General features: G+C 36.3%; 6 protein-coding genes across 8 annotated transcripts; 2 read left to right on the top strand and 4 right to left on the bottom strand.

Moving 5' to 3' along the window:
• Positions 1-1,462: 1,462 nt before the first annotated feature.
• On the top strand, positions 1,463-2,489 carry LOC114188890 (ras-related protein RABA2a). Its single transcript, XM_028077555.1, has 2 exons — positions 1,463-1,754; positions 1,842-2,489. Exons 1-2 carry the CDS (start codon positions 1,590-1,592, stop codon positions 2,331-2,333), a joined length of 657 nt encoding a protein of 218 aa, XP_027933356.1. The 5' UTR covers positions 1,463-1,589; the 3' UTR covers positions 2,334-2,489.
• A 1,618-nt stretch (positions 2,490-4,107) lies between these two features.
• LOC114188891 (ras-related protein RABD1-like) lies at positions 4,108-6,842 on the bottom strand. Of its 2 annotated transcripts, XM_028077557.1 has the most exons (8): positions 6,733-6,840; positions 6,571-6,643; positions 6,446-6,493; positions 6,310-6,357; positions 5,774-5,845; positions 5,503-5,658; positions 4,480-4,583; positions 4,108-4,335 (listed from the first exon to the last, which is right to left on the bottom strand). In XM_028077557.1, the coding sequence occupies exons 1-8, from the start codon at positions 6,744-6,746 to the stop codon at positions 4,245-4,247; spliced, it is 606 nt and encodes a 201-aa protein (XP_027933358.1). In that variant the 5' UTR covers positions 6,747-6,840; the 3' UTR covers positions 4,108-4,244. The 2 variants fall into 2 exon arrangements, with proteins under 2 accessions (XP_027933358.1, XP_027933357.1); XM_028077556.1 differs by having other exon boundaries at positions 6,446-6,643; positions 6,733-6,842.
• Positions 6,843-6,954: 112 nt separating this feature from the next.
• LOC114188889 (glucuronoxylan 4-O-methyltransferase 1) lies at positions 6,955-8,419 on the bottom strand. Its single transcript, XM_028077554.1, has one exon. The coding sequence runs from the start codon at positions 8,186-8,188 to the stop codon at positions 7,247-7,249; it is 942 nt and encodes a 313-aa protein (XP_027933355.1). The 5' UTR covers positions 8,189-8,419; the 3' UTR covers positions 6,955-7,246.
• Positions 8,420-9,437: 1,018 nt separating this feature from the next.
• Positions 9,438-14,228, bottom strand: LOC114188894 (probable serine/threonine-protein kinase At1g09600). Its single transcript, XM_028077558.1, has 8 exons — positions 13,405-14,228; positions 13,020-13,304; positions 11,858-12,175; positions 11,249-11,476; positions 11,025-11,125; positions 10,483-10,594; positions 9,903-10,385; positions 9,438-9,637 (listed from the first exon to the last, which is right to left on the bottom strand). Exons 1-7 carry the CDS (start codon positions 13,798-13,800, stop codon positions 9,945-9,947), a joined length of 1,881 nt encoding a protein of 626 aa, XP_027933359.1. The 5' UTR covers positions 13,801-14,228; the 3' UTR covers positions 9,438-9,637; positions 9,903-9,944.
• Positions 14,229-14,946: 718 nt separating this feature from the next.
• LOC114187933 lies at positions 14,947-17,892 on the top strand. The gene is made up of 2 exons (XM_028076360.1): positions 14,947-15,152; positions 16,155-17,892. Exon 2 carries the CDS (start codon positions 16,451-16,453, stop codon positions 17,651-17,653), a length of 1,203 nt encoding a protein of 400 aa, XP_027932161.1. The 5' UTR covers positions 14,947-15,152; positions 16,155-16,450; the 3' UTR covers positions 17,654-17,892.
• A 1,327-nt stretch (positions 17,893-19,219) lies between these two features.
• LOC114187932 (ABC transporter F family member 4) lies at positions 19,220-22,775 on the bottom strand. 2 transcript variants are annotated; one of them, XM_028076358.1, is made up of 2 exons: positions 22,550-22,775; positions 19,220-21,665 (listed from the first exon to the last, which is right to left on the bottom strand). In XM_028076358.1, the coding sequence occupies exon 2, from the start codon at positions 21,654-21,656 to the stop codon at positions 19,476-19,478; it is 2,181 nt and encodes a 726-aa protein (XP_027932159.1). In that variant the 5' UTR covers positions 21,657-21,665; positions 22,550-22,775; the 3' UTR covers positions 19,220-19,475. The 2 variants fall into 2 exon arrangements, with proteins under 2 accessions (XP_027932159.1, XP_027932160.1); XM_028076359.1 differs by having other exon boundaries at positions 22,542-22,664.
• Positions 22,776-24,796: the final 2,021 nt, after the last annotated feature.

Raw genomic sequence — 24,796 nt, 5'->3', positions numbered from 1 at the left:
TAATTCAAAAACATTTGTCATAAAAAAAACAAAAGAAGTAAGAAGGACCTTTTATTATATATAATTCAAGAGTCAATTTTAAATTCCCAAACTATGCAATTTGATGTTTTATTTTTTCATAAAAATAATAATTTTTACATTACACAGTTATTATAAATAACTAAGAATGTAAAAAAAAACATATGTACCTGCGAATAAAATCCACAACGGGTAGAAAATAAATATTGTAAATGGATATTTGTGAGTAACGGATATGGATATTTTGTATACCCGCATGTTAACGAGGCGAGTACGGGTATCATAATATTTAGAGCTGTCAAAACGGGTAACTCGACCCAACCTGGCTCGGTCCGCGACGGGTTGGTCACTTAGTGCGTTAACTCAACCCAACTCACTTATTAGCGAGCCAACAAAATTAGAACCTGACTCGACCCAGCACGGGTTGGCGGGTTAAACAGGTTGGCTCACTTAATTAAAAAAAAACACACAATTTTTTTCTTCAATACAAAAAAAACTAAATTATAATTCCGATTAAAATTTACATAAACTTCAATACAATCCAAATAAAATCTCAAATTAGGTTAAACTCCAAATACAAACCAAAATCACAAAAATATAAATTACTATCTAACATCAAATCATTCTTGTCACTTATTTTTTTTAATATTAATATATATATATATATATATAATATATAATATTTAAAATTTATTGGCACCAACCTAGCCCATCACGGGTTCAACCCGAATGAGCCGGGTTCTTAGTGGGTTGAGTTCATTTTTAACCCGTATTGATATTTATAATTTTTTTTCAACCCAACCCGAACCTGTGATGAGCCGGGTTAACTCGCAGGTTATAACCCATTTTGACGGCTCTAATAATATTCATACCCGTAGATACCTCTATCAGCTATACTCTAATTTAAATTTAAAAAAATGATTAAAACATTAATTTTGAATGTATTATTTTTTATCAATTGGTTTAAAAAAATCTTTCATCTCTTTATAAACTATCATTCAAGACTATTTAAATGTATTATTTGTACTTTTATAAAATTTATGAATGTTATGTATTATATATTTATTTAAATTTATGGTTAAAATATGTTGTTAAATATTTTTTTTTATAAATATCCGATGATAACCGTGGTTATTAAAAAAATAGAAGAACATCCACATATACAAATATTTAGACAAATATTTAGCTAAAAAGTAGAGTATGAAAAAACTACTACTCCTATCCTTACCCATGTTAGATATTCCTAAAAATAGGTTTTACTACTTCTCAATACAAAAGTAAATATGGGATCAAAATGAAATCTTCAGTTTTGTAACCTTATTTATTTTCTAGAATTGAACACAAATCACTCGATGGAATAATTTTTCAAGTAATTGTGTAAAAAGAGAAAAGGAAATTTGACTGGTATGAAATAGTAAACGTAATTGAGTTTTACAACAGACAGACATGGTAGTATTAAAATAAAATATAAGAAAAGCTGGGTGGGATGGGTGAGGAGGAGGGTAAGCCTATAGAAAAGGGTTTTGTTTTTATCATCAGTAGAAGAGAGGAGAAAAGAAAAAGAAAAGAAAATGGGTCGCGGAGCAGAGGAAGAGTACGATTATCTGTTCAAGGTTGTGCTGATCGGGGATTCGGGTGTTGGAAAATCGAATCTTCTGTCCCGATTCACTCGGAACGAGTTCTGTCTGGAGTCGAAGTCCACGATTGGAGTGGAATTCGCTACTCGCACTCTGGAGGTGTGGTTCCAGATCTGGTATTTTTGTTGCTGTATTCATTAATTCATCAATTAAGAATGAAAAATGACATGTAATATGTGACGGCAGGTGGAGGGAAGAAGCGTGAAAGCTCAGATATGGGACACGGCTGGACAGGAACGATACAGAGCCATTACCAGTGCCTACTACAGAGGAGCCCTCGGAGCTCTTCTTGTCTACGACGTCACCAAACCAACCACATTCGAAAACGTCACCCGCTGGCTCAAGGAGCTCAGGGATCACGCCGATGCCAACATCGTCATCATGCTCATCGGAAACAAGACAGATCTGAAGCATCTCAGAGCTGTTGCCACCGAGGATGCCCAGGGTTATGCTGAGAAGGAAGGCCTCTCTTTCATCGAGACATCTGCTCTTGAAGCTACTAATGTCGAAAAGGCTTTCCAGACCATTCTCTCCGAGATCTACCGCATAATCAGTAAGAAATCACTCTCCTCTACTCCCCACCCTTCATCTGCCACTGTTAAAGAAGGCAAGACCATCACGGTTGGCGAATCCCAATCCACCACTACAACCACCTCTTGCTGTTCTTCCTCCTCATAATTCTTCTTATCCCACTTCTTCACAATATGGATCTTTCCTGCTCTTGTTTATCAATTCTTTTCCTCGCTTTATCTAAACTTCTAAATATGTATAAAAGTAACTACACTCCATCATCCTTTTTTCAACATTCACAAATACCATTTTTTATTTCCTATTTCTTTGCTTTCGTTCGCATCTCTAACAACAACCACTCATACAAACGTTGTGTGCCGCCACTGTCAGTAAGTCATCAAAACGTAAGTCCATAACATATTTTCCTCTCTTGGGCACGCCGTCATCAAAAGAGAAAGGATGAAACTGCCAGTGTTCTACATTTTTTTTTTAAATTCAAGCAAACGACATATTTTCACTTATGTTTTTTTTTTCAGAAAAATAAATGAATCAAACATATTATAGTTTCTATCTTCGTTTTCGAGTTACTTTGATTATGATGACACATCCCAAATCATCATGCCTTCATTATGAAAATGAAGGCATGCTCCCCTCTTCCTAATTTGGAAATTTATTCATACAACCAGCTCATCTTCCTTCCCAACTTGCAGTTTGTAAATGACTTTTGTCTATACTTAAAATAAATAATGGTTTTTGTCTCCTCTACCCCCCTTTGGTATACTAATTTTTGATAATATAATATGAATCGAGGGAAGCGAAAAAGGCAAAACAGGATTCGAAAGGCAGCTGTGAACACGATATTAGAATATAGTAATCATTTGGAGTTCTGTTTCGGTGAAGTTTCCTTCTCATTTCCGCATTGCAACTTGAAAATTTTAAAAATTAATATAAATATTATGCCAATAGCGTAATAGAATCATGTCAATTTGGAGAATTAACTTAGTAAGTGTAAAATGATTTGTAATCGAAACGGTGAATGTTACCTTAATTGACCAAGTCTGAATTATGTACATGTCAGCGTGAACCAAGCCTAAAATGAGTTGAACGAACGAAACCACCAAACTTGACGTGAACCAGAAATTCCTAAAATGTTGAAAACAAATTTCATAGCTATATAAAGGCCCAATAGTTATTCTAAGCAACCGTACAATATAAACACAGTTCATACCAAATCAACGACCGGACCACTATAGTAAATACTGTACAGTGTCTTCGTAAGACAACATCAAATCTTCCTCCGCCGATCTGTTTGTAATTTCTCGACGATTTGGGGTTCTAGAAAGAAACCAAAAGGGAAAAGGAAAACATTCATTTACATTAAACAAAACGCGAGCCTGTAATTTATCCTTTCACATCAAATTTCAAACTCCCCGATAAAATGCATTTTCCTAGAGAAATTTTACCTGTCATGCTTATAACTTATTGCTGATTTACACGGAATATAAAACACTATTCATGATCTCTTTGAAAAGTAATATAAATGCTTGTATGTTCTAGCATGCATACGCTAACGAAGATGTGGTAATGTGGTGAGTGTGTGCGTAACCACAAAAACCCAATTCCTTGTAATCAGAAAAGTAACTCCACCGAGTCCCCGCCGTTAATTTATTTGTAGAACATTAAAATGTTGAAATATCAGCCAAAAAACTTTAAGCCTCCGACAACTTTCCCGACTGCAGGCGCACTGGTGATCCGAATATATGCGCCTTTTCAGGGTGTGAGGCTAAGGCGCACTGGTTTGTAATGTTCCATGCACTTACCACAAGCATATACCATTTACTTAGAATTTAATTGCCTTGTGGTTATGCAATACGTATGCGGAAAATGCGTGGCCAATTGCCTCCCTTCCCTTCTAAACAAGGGAAGTCATAAGGACAGAAGATTCAGAACAACATTATCCAGGGATTTAAATAGATGAACAGTCATATTTTAAGAGTTACTACTTAAACATCCATGTCATAACACAGTAAAGAAAGAGTCTCCCTATTTTCATATAACAGTTATAACAGACCGTAAAACCTAACCACAGCAGTTGCTGTTCTGTGGGATTGGTTGCCCCTTAATTTGAACGGCTTCTGCCGACTTACCAACAGCTGTTTGGCTTCCCATCCTGCACATAAGTTCAAATAAATGTTCAAAACATCTCAAAGGGACTTACTCGTCTAGTGTTGGAACTCATACCATCACAAGACATTGATTATATTTGTAGTTTAAAGATTCTAAATGAGAGAGAGGAGCTAGAGATATTAGATACTTCTTCTTAATCTCTGCTGCCATAGTTAAGAAAGCCTGTTCCACATTGATAGAGTCTTTAGCACTTGTCTCAAGGAAAGGGATACCGAGCTCATCCGCAAAGGCCTGTGATTCATACCCTCAATACATGTTAGACAAAGTACGATTATCCTAATCCTTATTTTCCGTTTAACATGCAGGGAAAGTAACTGATATTTCATAATCTACCCTTCAGGCACATGCTTCTTTAACTAAACAATTCTACATCAAATGGCACTGACAACTCACAATAAATGCAGAAGTGACCAGTCTAAAGTTATTATTATACATGACATATTTAGCTAATGATAAAAATAGCAATACACGCATTCAAAAGATCTCTAAATCTTTGCTAAATTTTTATTTATTTAAGAGAAACTGAGTTCCAAGTAATTGGAAATTCTACCGAGATAGCGCATCTCCAAAGAGTAAAAATATAATGGTTGTCATGCCTCTTTATTTGGTCATAGAATGAGAGTGAAAACATTGAAGTTCCCTTTCCTCTCCAATACCTCAGATGAATATTAAACGACATAAACTTTAGAATTATTACTATTGCTTTTGTTTTCCATCCCAAAAAGACCAGTATCTAGAATGAAACTGTTAGTAGTTTTTGAGGTAATGCGCCCCCTCCATTATTTTATACAACGCCACAGTTTTGATAGTTCAAGATGTTTAATGGTTTCGATAGCTTAGGGATACATGTGTAGCAGTTTCAATTGCTCAGGGGATACAAGTGTAAGACTTTTAAAATGTTGAATGTTCACATGCTATATTTAGAGTTGAATGTTCATATGTTATATTTAGAGTAATATGTTCAAAATTAATACTTTCCTTGATTAAGACATAGAAAACGCAAGATAAACTCCATAGGGGGAAATAACACCAGATGCCTAACGATTAATTTCGAAATAACACTGAACTCCTAAAGAGAAAAGAACAGAATTTCCGGATGAATCAAAAAAGAAAAAACGAAAAGGAAAAAAGTGATAATTCAATAATTTACCTTGGCCGTTTGTGAGTCTACGACCTTGTTATCAACCAGATCACATTTATTCCCCACAAGAAGCTTGCACACACTGTCATTTGCATATCTATCAATCTCATTTAACCACTGCTTCACATTGTTAAAGCTTTCCATCTCAGTGACATCATAGACAATCTGTTGCGATCCCAAAACTTATAAGGATTCCAGAAGTTTGCTCAAGAAATTCAATTAGTATCAAGGCAGGTATATGGTTTTTAGCGTAGATGATGATAGGATAAAGTTGATTTACAATTATTCCATGCGCTCCTCTATAGTAACTGCTTGTTATAGTCCTGAATCGCTCCTGTCCGGCTGTATCCCACTACAGGAAACAGTGAGTATCAGTGATTAGGGAAGGAGAAAAGATGATGCCTCGAATGGCTTCATTTTCTATGACAAGCAACATGGATAATGAGATTCACAGCTGAGGTCTACTTAAAATGACATATACGAAAAAACAGAATAAAACAATCCAAGCTTGGTAAGTGGGCAACAACAGAACAGAGCGTGACTGAACAAGGTTACAACGAATGGTGATGATGAACTGTACCAAAAATGTTTATGTGGAATGATGAAGATAAGAAGGAAAAAGATGAGAGATGGAGCTAGGTGTTGATTTTTCAATACCCTACAATTGGGTAAGAGGCGAATACAGAAATTAGGGCAAAATTGTAACATTCGGGTGGGTGCAACACAATATAACCAAAATAGATAATAGATAGAAATTGGCGTGACCAATAGTTATCCTGAAAACCTAAAAATAGAGTATAAGAAAAGAAAACTCACAATCTGGAGCTTGACGGTTTTTCCTTGTAGGTCGACGGTTCTGATTTTCTGGAGAGAGATAAGAAAATGTGTCGGGACATAAATAGAAAGAGAAAGAAAAAGAGTCAAAGAAGAAAAGAAGAGGAGTGATGATTACGAAATCAACTCCAATGGTACTTATGTAGCTGTCCACATAGGAGTCATCCTGCAAGGAAGGGAAGTGAAGAGATGAGAGAAAGCGAAGGCGAAAGGAGAAATCCGGTGAAGTGATGAGAGACTGACAGCGAATCGGAGAAGCAAGCATGATTTCCCGACGGAAGAGTCGCCGATAAGCAGAAGCTTGAACAGGTAATCGCTGAAATCAAATCAAATCAAATCAAACGAAACCCCAGATCAGTAACACTTTCTTCCCCCAACCTCTTCCTCTCAAACAAAAATACTTACTATTCGTTACTCATTATCGCAACCCTCTCTCTGCTCTGTGCTATGCGTTCTCCGCTCTTTCAACACCAAAACTTTTCTTCTCCTTCCCCGGTCCCCCCTTTTAATTAAATTCTCTCTTTTTAATATTTTTAAAATACCAAACTTCGCCATTACTCTTTTTATTTTTATTTTTTTACTAATAAAATAATACCTTTTTTTAATGGGCAAATGGGCAAAGACGACTTTAGCTAAAATTCAACAGACACATATCAAGGATCCAAAATCATTGTACAGGAAGTTACACAATTCAAAGGTAAGGTATCGTAATTTTCTCTATGGTCGATAATGCAATATTTGTTCGTCAATTATAATGATTTTTTAGAATCTGGACTCATATACAACATACAAGTTATTTAGGCTAGCAAATTACAATTATAATATTGTATAAAATTAAAAAAAAAAATGTTGTGGTGTTATGAAATATTTTATTGAAGAAGCAGTAGTGGATAAATGGGTTGAGAGTGATGAGGGTGGATCAGGAAGGAGGCGGTGGGGGAGGGCAGAAGGGCCCGCGCAAGAGGTGAGGGTGGTGCCTGAAGCTGGGAATGGTGAAGTGTCTCAGCCTGCCCTCTTGTTTGTTGATGAAGCATTCGCAGAGGAATGCCTTGGAGAAAGTGTCTTCGACCTCTCTGTTGACATCATGTACGAACACATCGGTCTCTCCACTCTCCTTGTTCCTGCTCATCATCCCAGCGGTGTAGATGGCACTCATCCTCCCAGGTGCATCCTGGTAGTAGCCGGTGGGTGCGTCGACCATGATCAGATCCCACTCTGTCTCGTACACCACACTGGGCAAACCCTTCAAAGCAAGCTGGCAAACGGAGTATCTGGGGTCTCCCACTGCTGTGCACTCCTCTCCTCTCCCAACCTCCATCAGATTCTCAGCCTCCTTCACCTTGCTGTCGTACCTCACGTGGTACGACTCCACCGTCGGAAACCGCCTCCTTATTTGCTCCATCCATGCCTCGTCTTCTTCCAGGAACACCGTCCTCCCACCATGATTCAGTGCACTCCACATGAGGCTGTCGTGCCCCAACCCAAACACCAGAAAGTTGCACGGGGATTTCTTCTCCAACACTCTTGCAGACACCGATATCTCTTTCAGCGTTTGTTGTGGGGTGATGGTTGAGGTGGAGTAGTGGATGAGTGTTTGGGAGAGAGAAACTGGTATCTTTTTGCAACTCGGGGAACAATTTTGGGTCTTTACTGAATGCGATGGTTGTGAGGTAGCATTTGGGGTCTCCTCTTGCATGTCTTTGAAGGTAGACAAGTTTGATCTTAGGACGAAGAGGAGGAAGAAGGCCACCAAGAGCGGCAGAAGGAGCAGCTTGGAATTGAATGGTTGATGGGGTTTGGGCCTCATCTTGGCTTGATTTGTGTGTAGAAAGTGAGTGATGAAAAACAGTGAAGCGAACATGGATATGCATGCGTTATATTTGGTTTGAAGTTAGCTGGCTAGGGCCTGGGAGGAATAATTGACGTTTGATGCTTTGACGCCAAGGGAACTCCCATGCACTGCCACTGGATGGATCCGCATTTGATATAGACAACACACCTCTCAGAATTGTGAATCAAGCAAACTGCAGTTGTTGCATCTTCAAATTTGGTGGAATTTCTTTCTGTACCTATTTTTCCGTCAACATCTTAATCTTCAATCTCTTTCTCTCACTCACTCACTCACCCACTCATTCGTGTCTGCTTTCTGAACATCAAATCAATCATAACAAACAAGCTTAGTCCATAACCCAGCTTCCTATTTTTATTCCTTGAAGGGAAAAAACTCTTGTGAACGTATTTTAAGGTTTTGCTTGACGACCAAGATCCTCTAGAGCAACACAAACAAATAAAGCGTAGAAAGTACAGCGAAACATGATTTCCTCTTTTCTTCTATTTATAAATGAATTGAGATCAAACCAAAGGAAGTGGACTTAAAGCTTAAGTTAGAGTGGGAAGAACAAATAGCCAGCCATTGTATATGTATAGTTAATAATCATACAGTGTTCGCTGTTCGTTAGAAATTCCACATTTCTTCTATTCCAAAGCTCCAAGTCTTGAGATTGCATGTTTTAATTAATTGCCTCTTGCATGTACACACCCACCCTAAGTATAGAATTGATTGCAGAGGTTAATCGATCTAGTAAATAATCCCAGAAATTAAGGTATCACATGAATGTTAATAGTAAATCTTCTGTCTTGGTATTACTTCACTTGCATACCCACGTTAATGAGAATTCGATGTTTTGAAATGCAGGACTTTCTTCAGCCTTTCGAATTTCCTATGCCAATGCCCTCTTCTAGCTTTGAACATGCAGGTAACCCATTAACCTATGCATTAAATCAATAAAATGTAATCGGGCAAAATCAGTTTCAAATGTACAATGCCATGGAAATGACTTCGCGATCAGGCAATGGGCAACTTGGTGTGTTTTATACAATTATTGTACACTCTATCGGCATGGATTTTATTGGCTCTATAAACTATCGACCTTCCTGAAGCATTAAGTTTGTTGGTTAGAACACTGTACAAGGCCTTCCATGGTAATTATAAATATCTGAAATGAAGAAGTGAGTTGAAGCGCTCTGAGCACTAGTCATCCATTGGCAACAAGAATTGAATAACTTTCATAACAAATATTTTATCTTGGCATTTTATGATAGCCACAACCCTGCGTTCGAGTGTTCTCATCCCATGTTAACTGCATCAGAACACTCTTGAAAGTCAGTCACTTTTTGATTTCTCAAACGAGCTTTCCGGACAGCATGTTGGGTTTGCCTTTCGTTTTCCTTCAGTATTCCTCCAAGACTATCCTCTGGAGGCCAGCGACGGTCCAGAATGATGCATGCGGGCATTTTAGTTAGCAAGGCCCTGTAATCATAAATACAAGCAGGTAATTATTTGACAGCTTCATATTCATTGAACATAAATAATAACAACCATCTCCTGAAAGTTTCATTCAGGTTCCAGTATCCTCTACTAATTACTAGTACAGATATATTTTTATTATCATACAGGGATATCTCATAGTATCCCTGGGTTATTAACATTAGCCCCGTTGCAAGAAAATCTTGATATCAAGCAAGTAAGCAAACCAGTCTTCACAGTCAACAATTGAGCAATTTCACATATTTACCTTGGCACGGTCCTTCCCTGTGGGGAGAAAGTCCTTCTTCTGTTAAGATTTGAGTCCATCGAACAATTGGTTGGACTCACTATCTGCTTTATGGCTATATATCCTGCCAAATTGATCTTCTGGCAACTGCGAATTCACACCAAAGTCACCACCACTCATTTCAAGCAGTGAATCACCACGAACTGCAATTGAATTAGAAAATCTTGACAATTTTGCGACGCTACCTTGCCAATAGGAAGTATGTTTGCTCAACTCAGACTTTCTTGATATAAAGCCATGATCAGGGCATGTTAGGACATTTTCCTCTGTCAAATTCAAATTGCGTGAGGATCCATAAACACTTGGATGCATTGACTGCCCAGAATGAGAAAGTACATTGTGTGCTGTTGACGTTGACTTTACAGGTTCGCGAGAGAAGCCATAACCCTCATCCTTTTCGTAATTGTACTTCTCACAGACCCGCTTAGAATTACACTGTCCTTTCTGGCGCCAAAAATCACATGGAAAAAGGAGTGTCAGGCAAACCCAAATAACTCATGAAAAGAATGTCCATTAACATTATGTGTTTATGATAACGTACCCCAATAGTTGCCAGAAACTCAGCATTAGCACCAGGTATTGGCACAGCTGTAGACTCTCTTAAATTATTCCCAAGTGATTCATAATCATGTCCTTTATTTGGTGCTCTTCGCCTGCTTAATAATAGACAAATGGGTGTCAGGAGAAACACATGGAAAAATAATAATAGACAAAGCCGTGTCTCAAAAAGAAGAGGAAAAACCAACCAAAAAAACACTCAAATACTTCTGCAATAATAGAAATGAATATCCTGAGAGAACAAAAAGGAAAGGAAGACAAAAAAGAAAAGTCCAAAACGTTTCTATTATTGCTTGAGACATGGATACAGAAAATAAATAATCATTAAAGCACACACTAGAAAGGTGTGCGAAAAATGTCCTATTGTTGCAGGTAATGCAAAAAAATCAGATATGACAAAATCACGTAAGAATTGACTCAAGAAAATTAGGTTTAGAAGGTGACACCGCCGCTGATTGTCAAATTTTCGGATAACTAATTTAATCTAATTTATTCTCTAATATAAAAAACTCAAAAAAGTAATACCTTCTAGCTTCCTCTTCGCGAAGTTTCGCATCAAACTCCTTACTCGGTGGATACTTTGGTAAAGATGATGGATCACAAGGAAGTGGCATCGTTGTGAAGAACTAAGCATGGAAAATGTCAGTGGCTAAGGAAAAAAGGTTGGGAAAGAAATCTTCTGAGGCCCATTCTTCTGTTCAAAGACGATTTGTAGTGTGAACTGCACTCGTAAAAGAACTAATATTTACCTCATGCCGAAGTGCTGAAGGTGCAGTTCCCCGATCATCCGATTCAACAGCTAGAAGGACCTCCAAGAGGCTCAGTGTAGATGAAGGAAAATCCTTGAATGTCTGAGAAACAACGCGTATGTAAGGATGTTGAGGTTTAAAAATTGTTGCATGCGGTAACTTTGACTTCTTCCAGTATTCTTCAGAAGGAGATCCACACAGTTTGAAGATTTTATGTAGTTGCTCCACCTAGAATGACATATTACCAGATCTTAGTTCCATGGAAAGTTGTGACAAAACAATTAAGTATTTCAAATGACACCTTTTAAATCGTAAATACCATTTCTCATCAATAAAATGATTGCAGGTATAACTCAAATGGCTATAAAACTAACATGTTGAAGTTAGATTACAAATGTGATGCTTATTTGATTTCTTCCTCTAGTTTACATTACTTTGTAAAGGTATAACTCTCTCTCCTCCGATGCAAATATGCATAGGTAACAGAAGAGAACCTATTAGTTTAAGGCTTGTATCATCAAAGATTTGATGATAAAGGTATCCAATGCAAAGGCTTGAGTATGTCTAACAAAAAATTTGCACATAACCAAGACAAAAGTAGAATACTACCTCTGTTCGTCCAGACAGTATAGGCTTCCCTACAAACAACTCTGCAAGAATACATCCAGCACTCCACAAATCCACAGTAGTTCCATAATCTGTAGCTCCAAGTAAAAGTTCAGGTGGCCTGTACCACAAGGTCACTACCCGACTTGTTAAAGGCTGCCCCTGAGATGGCTGAAGCAAAGTTGCGAGCCCAAAATCACCGATCTTTAGTCTGCCATTACCGTCAAGCAGAAGATTTGAACCTTTTATGTCACGATGCATGACACCACGACTGTGACAATGTTCTAGACCACGAAGAAGCTGTTGCATGTAACACTTGATCTGTAATATGACAAAAATTATTCACCCAGTTGAAACAAGAAGCCGAGGTCCTCTAATGAGAAAAGAAAATAAGAGAAGAAGTCTGACACGGAGCTTTAAGTTGTGAATACAGTTGAATGCAAAGAATACATGGGCTTTTAATAAAAAGGTTATTGTTGGTTTCAGGTATTGCGTCGGAGTCCTTCACGCCGGCTACCAAGTGCTCAAAGGATGCTGGCAAAGGAATCAATAAATCAAAGATTTTATTGGAATCCATGGTGGGGGTTTGTATTGGTAACTAAGATGTTACACTTTACTATTAATGTTTTCTACTTATGATCTCATAACCAGTGCCTAACTGTTCAGTGTTCTTCTTTGCTTTAAACAAATTTCTTGTCTATTTCAACTAATAAGTTAATTAGGTCCAAGATATGCAAACTAACTGCAATATCCAATGCAGTTAGTCAGAGCTTTACAGCTCTAGAGCCACTAGGGATTTTTGCAAGATGATGAGATACGCAATTCAAAAAACTTTAAAATGTCGTTGTTATCCCGGTCAAACCCTTTACAAAATATACAATGTTTTTGAGTCGTCAAATTCAATAATAATAATAGTAGTAAAAGTGAATTTCGATTTAAAAAGATATTTAGCAATCCATTGCTTCAGAGTTTGTGTCAAGCTTCTTTTAATTATAGAAATGGTAGACACTTTTCTAGATCTCACATACGGACAAATGACATCAGGTGAATTTTAAATGCTTCCAAGAAAAATTTACAGTTGTAAATGAGAGAAAGGTTGTTATCTTTTCTTTAAGACTCTGTTATGCATAATTAGAAGGTAGGTTTGGGTATAATTAGAAGGTACCTGTGCTTCGGAAAACTTGATGTCAGGTATTGCTGCAAGTCCTGCAAGATCGTGCTCCATATATTCAAAGATAAGGTACAAGCTACCAGAGACCCGTGAGGCAATCATGCCCTCAAGCTTCATGACATTGGGATGATCAAGCCTTCGCAACACAATAATCTCCCTTGACATAAAACAAACGCTTTCTGGATCCATATTAGTAAATCGAACCTTCTTCAATGCAACAATTGTATTTGTTTCAAGATCACGAGCTTTATAAACACTGCTGTAAGTTCCTTGGCCAATCTGCAACATGACAGGTAAGTGATTGAAGAAAAAGATATGGTCGGTGACATTAAATAAGAATGGAAAGAGAAGCAAGGAAAGGAATAATAATAGGAATTGCCTTATCCAACTTCTCAAAGGAATCAGCCCTACGAGGTATCCAGCCATTAATGGCTTCACCGGCAACTGCAGACAGCCAAGAGGGCCATCCAGCGAGAACCTGTACTCCTCTTTCCCCTCTGGTTATACTATACAACCTAGACATCTTAGGTTGTTGTGTTTGTGTCGTTGATTGCACCCCATTCCCATTGGCTTTCTTGTCTCCTTTCTGTTGAATTGGGGTGGAGGCTTTTTCTTGAGTTGCATTTGAATTTGAATTTGAATTGGATACTAGGGAAGTGGTGTCTCCGAAATGGTTGGTGTTGGGGGATGGAGTGGCCTTCAAACTTTCAGTATGGTTTTGGGAAACGTATTGGTGTGATGGTGGTGATTTTGCTTTGGAGCATATGCAACCCATAACACCCGCCACCAATTCCCAACCCAACAATGCCAATGAGAATGTGATTTTATGTTCTTTTTCTTTCTGTTGTATTATACCGTATTAGGTTGAAGAAGGGATGGATACAGAGACCCAATGTGGCCCTGCCCAGATTCTCTAACCAAATGAAATGAAAGGAAAAACAGAAACTGCGAAGCGAAATGTGGGTGAAGAAGGGATAGGAGATGCTGTGGAAAGAGAGAAACTTGTAATGTGGGTTACAATTGAACGGAAACAGAAACAGAGGGTAATGCAATTGCGTGGTTCAAGCAACAAACGACATGCAGATGCGGTGTCATTCACCGGAAAACACAAAAACATAGCATACATGAAATTGAAAGGAGATGAGCGGTTAGAGCAACATTGGACGCCTAGGATCTCCAATCCAACATCTCTAACTATGTCTCTCAATTACGCCAAATCCCTTTCCCTCCCATGCACACTCCCATACCCACGCCTCTCTGTCACCTTTCAATTATATTTCATTTTCCACTCACTCCTAAATCTATAACAAATCTATAACAAAATATATAAAAAGATAATTTTTTTTTCCACTCTCATGATATCAATTATATCTTTTAGAATATAATTATTTACTAAATTTTTTAAAATTAATGTTTATTTTTATCTATTTTCTATAAAATTATTTATCATTTTTTTTATTATTTATCAATAATTAATTTTTATATTTATTTCACTTTATTTTATATATTAATTTAATAACATTATATTATTATTACCTATTAATTTATTATGATTATCATTTATAGTAAAAAATATGTACATATACGTACGCTAGTCAAATAACTTTAAATAAATTTATAAATAAATTTAAATAACTATCTTTAATTCCTTCCTAAATATATACATAAATTTAAATAACTATTTTTTATTCCTTCCTTCTTCCTTCTATTATTATTGCTTATTGCATACTATTCAAATATATAAGCAGAGGAGAAGAGAAAAGGGTTGACAAATATTAAATTAAATTTTTTAATATTTTAAAAGTAATATTGAATTAAATATTTTAGGGTGTTGGAGTGTGAAAAGGATAGGAAAAAGGAGGAAGACACGTAGGTTAGGGCGAAAGGCGAAGCAAGTGGTTTTATCCACGAAGCGGAAGGTTCGGAGGACACAGCTGGAGACAGGCTGTCACCAACAAAGTCCCACTCACCAATTCCCCTCTCTTCTCTAACTCCCTCGCCATCTCCTGTTCCCTTCTCTCTCCCAATTCACCTTCGCGCACATCCGTTGCAATTAGGGTTAGCTGATCCCCTTCTTCCCCTCTCCCTTCCTCGCTCCTCTTCACCGGATCAACCGTCCCTTCCGCTGTAAGCTCCCTCTCTTTTCTTCCTCTTCCTTCCTTCAATCTCTTCTTTCTCTTTCTGCTTCTGTTTTTTCTTTCTTTTTTTCTTCTCCCAATCGATTTCAATTTTGATTTCATCCCCTTCCTCTCTTTCCTTCTTCAAATACCCAACAAACCTAACTTTACTTCACATTTTCTTCCGTCTTTCCCTGCCTCAACCCTTAGCTTTTCTAGTTAATGTGCCTTCTCAATCCTAAATACCTGCTCTCTCCACACCAACTCTCTTATTTTTTCTTCACTACACTCACTCTTCATTTATTATTGCTATCGCTTTCAATCAAAACACCCTCTCATGCTCCACAACGCCATATCTTTCGTCTCCTATCACACCTCTTTTTGCTTCTATATGCAATTTACTGCTTTCAACTTAATGTTTCTGTTCCCGATGACAACTCCCGGTTACAGTCTCCACTCTTTTCGTCCTCTCTTCCAAGTTTCTTTCTTTTCTTTTTTTGTCTCTTTGCTCTGCTGAAAACCAGTCGCTGGCCTATGATTTTATGTGATTATTAAATTATTTAATGTACTAATATATCTATATTTGTTTTGAATTGCATTTGTTGTTGCGGCTCCCTGGGTTTATTGACACTGCGAAATATAGCTAATGAATGTGGTCACAATTGAGGTCACACCTTTGACATTGCATGCAAAACCCACTCTGGGACTTTTTTTATAAACCTTGTTATCAATTTAGGAATGTAGTGTGTAATCTCACATGGATGTTATTGTTAGCCTGTATAAGTTATTTTTCCTTTCAATTTATTTTTTCCATGGCCTGTGTTTTTGCAACCCGGTCAATTTGTTGATATATGCTAAACTCTCTGAAGATTGAAATGATTTTCCTTATGAGTTTGGTTTGAATATCTCAAGTTCTGATATGTGATCATTTTAAGCAAAGTTGTCTTGGTTTTACATTTGAGTGTTCAACTTTCATTGTTTCTTGTTCTAACTAATTCGTTATCTATTTTAGGTGCTTGAATTGGATAATCAGCCTTAAAGCTATATGTTCAGGGGTTGATGTATTGCTCATAATCTTGTATCTACAGTGACCGTATGGAGGGGTGCTACTTGATTGATCTGGGATGTTGTGGAGCTATCTATCTTGAGTGATTATGCATATCTGGATCGAGTTCAATCATCTTATTCTTTTAATAACACTGGGAACTCATTGATATATACTTTAGTTCTGGAAAGAAGGCACAACCACCAGAGGATTTCCTGTATCCATGCTGTCAGAGAGCATGCGTGGAATCTGTACATCGGGTAATGCCCCTGTCGAGAATAGCTACCGAGGCATTCGGTCTGGTGACGATTTGTTTAGTAGCCATCTTAATTCTTCTTGGGTTGATGTGCATTGCTTACTCATTTTACTTCCGCTCTCATATTCATAGTCAAGGTCTGCTTCAGCTCACTTATTTTAGTGGTCCTTGGATCATCAGAATCACAATCATCCTATTTTCAATCTGGTGGGGTATTGGTGAAATTATTCGACTGACTTTGTTAAGGAGTACCTTTCACTTAAAATGGCCGGACACTGTCTGCAAGTGTTACATTGTATCAAATTTGGGATTTGCAGAACCGTGCCTATTCCTCACACTTGTATTTCTCCTTCGGGCACCTTTACAGGATTTGGAGACTGGAATTATGAGCAAAAAATGGAATGTGAAAACATCGGGATATGTTCTTCTTTACTGCCTCCCAATGTTTGTTCTTCAGCTTTTTGTTATTTTGGTTGGACCTCGGTTAGACAAGAATAGGGGTTCTGGAAAAAAGTTGCCTCATTATTTTTCAAGTGCGGGGGCTGCCTCTTCAATGGCCGGGGAGAGTGATACTGCCTTCTGTACTTACCCTTTACTCAGCACTATTCTCCTTGGCCTTTATGCCATTGTCCTGACTTCATACCTTTTTTGGCTTGGTAGTCGGATTTTGAAACTAGTTATTAACAGGGGTCTGCAGAAGAGGGTTTACACATTGCTATTCTCAGTTTCATGTTTCCTTCCATTAAGGGTTCTTTTTCTTGGTTTATCTGTTTTATCCGGACCTGAGCATTTTATGTTTGAAGCCTTTGTTTTCTTGGCTTTTCTTGCACTGGTATGTTGCGCTGGCTTGTGCATGTACACACTTGTTTACCGTCCAGTGGCAGATAGCTTAGCGTTGGGAAATCTGCAAGACATGGAAGTAGCTAGGAGGCGAAACGATGATCATAATGATACCGTGTCTTTCATTGCTAGCCAGAGTCATCTAGAAGGAAATGTTGAAGAAAATGTTCGGTCTAGTCCTGGTAGATACTCTGATGCATCGACAAAGCGAGGATCGATTTCATTTCGGACATTAGAAAAGGGTGTTACATCAACAGGAACATTTGTTGAACTTAGCCTCTTCTCTCCCAGCCGCAGTGCAACCCCTCCAGGATCGCCTCCTCTCCTAGGTTGGCCAATGCGATCACCAACGCAACATATTGGACCATAGAGGCAGGCTGGAAACTGAATATGTTGGATCGATATCAATTTTGTGGAAAAGGGAAAACTGATTGTAAAGGATTTAGCATCAATAAGGCGTCTTTTTTTTTTGTTTTTTTTTTTTAATTTGTTATGTTTGCTAATTCTAGTTATAATGTTTTTGCCCTGGAATTTATTGTGAGTACACTCTTTTTACGCTTCTGTACCATCTCGACATCGTTTTACTTGTTTCTAATTTTGTACTTTAAATGTTGGAATACTCTTGCGTGAAGTCATTGGGTTAAGATAGTATTAGATTCGGACCTTGTGTTTGATCTTTGGATCGAATAAGTATCTCTGTATTACGAGGTTATTTGGGGTCAGATTACTTTGCTTTGCCTATTACATGGCAACCAAGCCTAACTGGAAGCTTCTAAGAAATGTAAGAATGTAGTCTGATTAAACCTGAATACCTCTTCCATCGATGTCTTTCTCTTTGCTTGAAAAATAGGCATTACCAATTTTACCGCTTACGTCGGTGCTTAATTGGTTAGATTTAATTTTGATTAACTTCCAATTTAAAACTTTAATAACCGTAGTTAATAGTTTATATAACGTAGAGAGGGGACTATCACCACAAGTGAGGTTTGGTTTCAGTGGAAGGACTGAAATACGTGATTGGCAGGAGACAAACCAGTCAACATTGCACTCGCATCAACCTTAGCCTCCAACATTTGCAGGAGACAAATCAAACAACTACAGTGTGGAATGTGTTGGATCTAGCGTGTACATATATTTATGTATGTGAATTGTTTTGTTTGATATATAGAACTAATTATGTTTTAGAGATTAGGTGAAGGAAGTACATTTGGAAATTAAAACGCTTTGTGCAACCCTAAGGTTACGAGATGAACTATTCTTATGATAATGTTGTGTAAGAGCATGAAGCGTAAAATCTTAATCCAATATAAGAGAAGAATATGATTCTAAGAAGACGAGCGTAACGGGGAACTTTGAAAGCAGCCTAAGGCTTGACTTGATTTATTGAATATAATGGACAAATCTAAGTGTCAGTAGAAAACTAGAGTGTAATGAAGAATGGTTTAGTTAACTGGAGTCATGACCGAGTCTGACAACTACGAGAAAGTTTCAAAAGTCGACGAGAGATTTTGATGATTAAATAGCCTATGCTCCTTACACTCACGCGCCGAATCTCATTCTCCTCACCCTCAGTTGTGCCCTCTTCTTATTCCCTTTCCTAGTTCCTAGTAATCATCATCTACAGAATTGTTTTCCTTCGTTGCATAAACTTTCCCTATTTAAAGGGTCAATCATTAACTAATGTAAGATGAAAATAAAATTATTTGTTGGGTATAAGAGTCCAACCATTCCTCAAAGTTTTATTTTTTTTTCTGCATGTAAGTGGATACGTTTGATTAAGTTGAAGATCACCGAGACTAGGTTTATATTTTTGCACATTTCCTAGTGGTTCATATAGATATTAATCTTCTTTTGTATAAGAAACTGCATGTCTAGGAGAAATCTGTGCGTTGGTTATATTAACAAAATATCGAACCTTTGGAGATAACAGGGAAACTTTTTAAAACAATGAATGTTTATTTAGTCATAACAGATTGAATTACACGTCGACCCACGAGTTTCACCAACAGCATTAATAATAGCATTTATCGCAACCTAAAATTACACTCAGTTGCTAAATACAAGAAAAGGGAGACAAAATCCGGCATCAGCAGGAGGAACGTCATCTTTATCAGAAAAATATAGGAAGGCAAGAATATAAATATATGTGGGGAAATTGTCATAAAAGTAAACTGTTTTAATAAAAAGCAAGTTCAGTCATCAACTTCAGCTTTAATCTCTCTCATCAAATCCTCCTTGTAATCCTCAAATGTTCCAGGGAAAGTTTTGACAGTACCATCCTCGACAACCCAAATTTGACTCCTTTCTTCATCATCACACACACGTGATATCAATCTTGAATCATGACTGACAAGAACAACTCCACCAGTGAATTCATCCAGTGCATCTGCCAATGCATCAATACTTTGCATGTCCAGATGATTGGTTGGTTCATCTAACAATAAAATGTGTGGCTTTGACATGGAAATAGATGTGAAGACAACCCGAGCTTTCTGCCCTCCTGATAGTTTGGCAATAGGAGTAAGATGGTTATGACTCGGTAGCCCAAACTTACCAAGTTTTGCACGAACAGCCTCCTGCTTGCTAAGTCCCTCCTGATCGGGATGGAGACGCAGAAGATACTGCACAGCTGTTTCGTCCATTGTTAGAAGGTCCACAAAGTGTTGGGAGTATCTTCCTATCCTCAACTTCTGACTTCTTCGTACTTCACCCTCGGAAGCAACCAAATCACCAGCTAGAAGATTCAACAACGTGGATTTTCCAGCTCCATTAGGCCCAACAATGGCAACACGAGTCCCCATATCAATGCCAACATCAACATTTGATAGCCTAAAATCCTCTCGGTTTGGGTAGCTAAAGCTGACCTCAATGAGCTGCAAAAGTGGGGGTGTAAGCTCAGTGGGTTCAGGAAAGTGGAATTCCACACTGTAATCCCTCCACTTCTGTGGAACCTCTGATGGGGCATCATCCTCATCAACCTTGCCCTTGCCTTTGCTTTTAGATGCTTCCTTAGCTGCTGCAAACTTTGCTCGATCCTTAACCTTTTCTTGCTGGGCTCGGTTTCCACTCCTTTTAGCTGCTTTCAACTGCTTGTCATAAATCTCATACTTCTTATTCATCTCTTTGCGACGCTGTTCATATCCACTCTCAAAATCATCAAAATTTCCACGATAGAAATGAAGTTTCAAATCATGGAGATGAATAATCTCAGTACATACTGTATTGAGAAAATCTCTATCATGTGAGACAACCACCAAAGTTTTCTTCCAACGGCACAAATACTCTTCCAACCAGAGAACAGCCCTCAGGTCGAGATGATTCGTGGGTTCATCAAGTAATAATAGCGTTGGTTGAACAAAAAGTGCTCGAGCTAAAGAAATTCTCATTCTCCAGCCACCACTGAAGGATTTTGTAGGGCGGCCTTGCATATTCTTTGTAAAACCCAAACCGGCTAATATCTTTGATGCCTGAGCTTCAGCAGCATCAGATCCCATCAACTGTAGTTTTTCATATAGCTCTGCTAGCTTTTCTCCCGTATCATCTTCTTCATCATCATCTTTGTCTACACTTTCTTCAGCAGAAGCTGCATTCTGAAGAGAGGCAACCTCTTGCCGAATTTTAACTAGTTCTTCATTAGCTGAAACAACGGCTTCAAGAGCTGTCTTGTCATCACCAACTACCTCCTGCTCAACCAGAAGAACATCAATATTCTTAGGTACTGGTATCTTCCTCCAGGCAAGAAGTTTCAGCAGTGTGGACTTACCCTTTCCATTGGGTCCAACTAAACCATACCTCTTCCCATGAGATATCTTCACTGATGCATTCTTCAAAAGTTCTTTACCACGAGCAGAAACAGAGAAATTTTCTATTGTTATATCTTTCACATTTGCGTCAGCATCATCATCTCCATCAAGCACCGAAGCTCGGCTTCCAATGACCACAGTGAATGCATCATGATCATCCTTGAGAGCCTCCTTCTTTGCCTGCTCAGCAGCATGTGCTGCTAAAAGATCCTTTTTTTCACGTTTTTTCAACTCTTTATCAGCAATAGGCACATCAAGTGGTTTTAAATCAGGCCTTTGCTGCTGACTTCCACGTTTGGATGCATTATTTTTCTCCTCCTCCTGTTCTAGGAGATCATCATCTTCATCATCAGAAGGAGGAAGATCAATACCATCGGTGTATGCAGAAGCTTTTGGAGCAGATTTTGGCTTCGGCTTACTGGAGGTAGAGGAGACTTTTTTGGGTTTGTCAGGCTTTTCATCCATACTGGCCAGCATGGCAGAGACAGAAAATTTTTCCTTCTTAGGAGCATCTTTAGTTGTCTTGGTCTTCGCAGATGGGCCAGCATCCTCTGTCTTTTTCCTTCCCATTGTAGAAGACTGAAACAAGCAGAAAACATCTTAAAGTCAACTAACCATACACCGTTACTGCTATGCCCTTTCCCAAATAAATATTGTTAATTGAGCTAGTCAATAGTAAATCCGAAAATATATGTTAAAATGACCTTAATATAGGCTCTGCACACAAAATTTAAAATGTCATATTTCAATTTATTTCTCTAACCAGTACTTTTTTGAATACCGATTACAAGATATTTCATTGATACTTTTCAATCAATTTCTCTAACCAGTAACATGAGTTAATTAGACACATCGTGTTTCAACTTTATAAATTACAATTCGTTGTATTAGATACAAGAGTTGTCTATGTCTACACATCTGTTTTGGACAACCAGATGTCAAAGTACAAAGGAATCAGAAAGTGATAAAATCATTACATGGGGTGTGATCTAAAGAGGAGAAATGAGGAGAGGGAAGCTAAATTGAAGGCATGCAAAATTAAAATTACAGAATTGGTGTAAGAGTAAAGGTTTCATAAATAAATAAATAAGGAAATCAAATATATTATATAGAAAGGTGCAGGCAAGTATTAAAGAAGAAGCAAGAAAGCAAGAGACGAGGATGACGAATAGAAATGCAATCAAATAATTAGTGGGATCACCTATGTAACCACCAATCTATCTATCTATCTAACAATCTTGATTTCTTGAACCGATTGAAATTAAATAAAGGATAAAGGAGAGGTCAGATGAAAATGGGGAGGGCGATGCAGCAGATCACGGAAGCACAGAACGGTGAATGACGGAAGCAGAAAAACGGATAAAAACAATTGTAATCGAAAAAAGAAAAAAAAAAGAGGAAGGAATTGATGAAACTGAGAAGAGAGAAAAGATAATACGGAAAGCATCGGAAAACCTTTGAACCTGATTCGGCGGCGGCGGCGATCAAGTTGGGCACACTCGAGTGGAGTTAGGGTTTCAGTCCAAGCTACGATTTTCTTTCACCCTTTCTTATCTTCTTTTACAATTATATACCCTTTGTTAAACCACACCCTCTTTTAAATATGCCTTCAAAAACAGATCATTGTATTAATCAAATGAAATTTACAAATTACTAAAACTAAATGGATCTTTGTCAGTGCCTTTTAGTGTTGTAAGGAGTAGAAAATCAAAACAATCCAACCATTTAATAGTTTTTAGGAACAATTTTAAGAAACAACCAATAAAACTTTTTAAACAATTTTAAAACCTTACAATTTATCAAAATCTATAATTTAAACATTTTTCTCATTCCGTTTTCTATCTTTTATATTTCAAATTTCACCTTATTTATTTTTGTACCTTGCATATTATTGCCCTTCTAATATCACTGGGCAATAATAGCATATGACAAAAAATATAGTATAAAATAACTTCTTTTCGTATAAGATATATCATTTTTTTTTTCAATATCAACAGACTTTCACATATTTTCTATTAGACATATGATATATTTAGTTCAAGTTCGATCAATGCAGTTATTGTAACTTTATTAAAATATTTTCTTGTATCGTTTTCAATTGTATAATATGGTACTCGGTTATAAAATAACAATGGATTTATCATTTTAAAGGTTGTAAAGACGATAATAACAGATAAATGTGAATTTTTTGTTTTTTAAATAGATTTATTATCTATTATAACTTATGAAATAGAGATATTAGAAAATTTACTTTATCTATTATATTTATTATCTATAATAATTTATTATACTATATATGAGAAGATACTAGAAAATTTATTTTATTATTATTTTATTTTGTTGATAAGTATCTTAAAAATTAATGTTTTAATCATTTGATACTTTTAGTTTTTTTTATTTATATTTATTTTGTTGTGTACATGAAATTTATTTTTCTTTTTTCTTTTTTATTTGATTTATTTATAATTATTTTTTTACACATGTGCTTAAAGTTGTTTTACCTTTTTATCTATTTATTTTATTTTTAAATTAATTTGCCTATATAATTTTTTATTTTTTATTTTATCTTTTTATAACTTCTCATTAATTGATCATTTTATAAATTATTAAAGAATATCTTATATTTAAATTATAAATTTTGTATTATTTTTTTTGTTAAAAATATCATATATATTCTGGTTTTAATTTGATTGATGGAGATATAATATATTTTATTCTTTTTTATTATTATCGAATATTATGTATTGTGATGATATTTTAGATTTTACTTTTCTTGTTATATCATATGATATTGTACTTTGTATATTGAACAAGTCTTTTTTGAATATTATAGTTATTTGTATTGCACGAGGATTCCAATCCCCTTCCTTCATTTTCACATCAATAATTATATTATAATTTGTGTCATGAAAACTTTTAAGAGATATTGAATAATTAGGATAGTTATTAATATTGTTTTCACACATCTCATAGTGCAAGAGGGGTGCTTTGAGTTAAAAAGGTGAGTTGGGATGAACATGAGAGGTTGATAATTTAATTAGGTTAAGTATATCTGTAGTTTCTGAATTTGATGCAAAATTATAATTCGTCGTCGTTCAAAACTTCGATATATTTTGGTTCTTAAACTTAAAAAATGAATGAATATGGTTATTTTAATCTAATTACATTAACTTTTTTGAATTGTCAAACACATTTCTCAACAGATATAATGTGTCAAACGATGTAAACAGTTTTGATATTAACATGAAATGTGTTCGACAGATAAAAAAAAGTTAACGTAGTTGATTAAAATGATTATATTAATTCATTTTTAAAGTTTGGAGACCAAAACGTATCGAAGTTTTGGACAATGACAAATTCTAATTTTGGATCAAAGTTCAGGGATAAAATCTTTCAAAAAAACTAGTTTTAAACCTATGCATATGTGGGTTGATGTTTTTTATGTGTTTTTTTCATGTTAGTAAATATATATTACATTGAAAAATATTTAAATATATATTATATTAAAAGATATTTAGAAAAATAATATTTTTAAGTTTATAATTAAATTTGAATATAATTAACGTGGAGACTACTCATAAGTTTAAAAAGTCATTATATATGTAAAAATGTATAGAGTAAATTTTATAAAAATACAAAGGATATAACATGTTAAAAAATATAGAGTAAATTATCCAAAAATAAAAAAGATAGACTATGCAAAAATATGT

The sequence above is a fragment of the Vigna unguiculata genome, chromosome 6 (assembly GCF_004118075.2).
Source record: "Vigna unguiculata cultivar IT97K-499-35 chromosome 6, ASM411807v1, whole genome shotgun sequence".
Lineage (NCBI taxonomy): Eukaryota > Viridiplantae > Streptophyta > Magnoliopsida > Fabales > Fabaceae > Vigna > Vigna unguiculata.
Note: the sequence above shows the minus strand (reverse complement) of the source record. Positions and strands in the feature narration are given on the sequence as shown.

Coding starts and splice junctions, on each gene's coding strand:
- LOC114188890 (XM_028077555.1), top strand. CDS start 1,590: ATGGGTCGCGGAGCAGAGGAAGAGTACGATTATCTGTTCAAGGTTGTG. Junction 1,755..1,841: donor TCGCTACTCGCACTCTGGAG/GTGTGGTTCCAG, acceptor ATGTGACGGCAG/GTGGAGGGAAGAAGCGTGAA.
- LOC114188891 (XM_028077556.1), bottom strand. CDS start 6,592: ATGCTTGCTTCTCCGATTCGCTGTCAGTCTCTCATCACTTCACCGGAT. Junction 5,846..6,309: donor AAACCGTCAAGCTCCAGATT/GTGAGTTTTCTT, acceptor TGTTTCCTGTAG/TGGGATACAGCCGGACAGGA. Junction 4,336..4,479: donor GCAGCAGAGATTAAGAAGAA/GTATCTAATATC, acceptor ACTTATGTGCAG/GATGGGAAGCCAAACAGCTG.
- LOC114188889 (XM_028077554.1), bottom strand. CDS start 8,188: ATGTTCGCTTCACTGTTTTTCATCACTCACTTTCTACACACAAATCAA.
- LOC114188894 (XM_028077558.1), bottom strand. CDS start 13,800: ATGGGTTGCATATGCTCCAAAGCAAAATCACCACCATCACACCAATAC. Junction 10,595..11,024: donor CGCGAAGAGGAAGCTAGAAG/GTATTACTTTTT, acceptor ATTATTAAGCAG/GCGAAGAGCACCAAATAAAG. Junction 10,386..10,482: donor AGTTTCTGGCAACTATTGGG/GTACGTTATCAT, acceptor TTTTGGCGCCAG/AAAGGACAGTGTAATTCTAA.
- LOC114187933 (XM_028076360.1), top strand. CDS start 16,451: ATGCCCCTGTCGAGAATAGCTACCGAGGCATTCGGTCTGGTGACGATT.
- LOC114187932 (XM_028076358.1), bottom strand. CDS start 21,656: ATGGGAAGGAAAAAGACAGAGGATGCTGGCCCATCTGCGAAGACCAAG.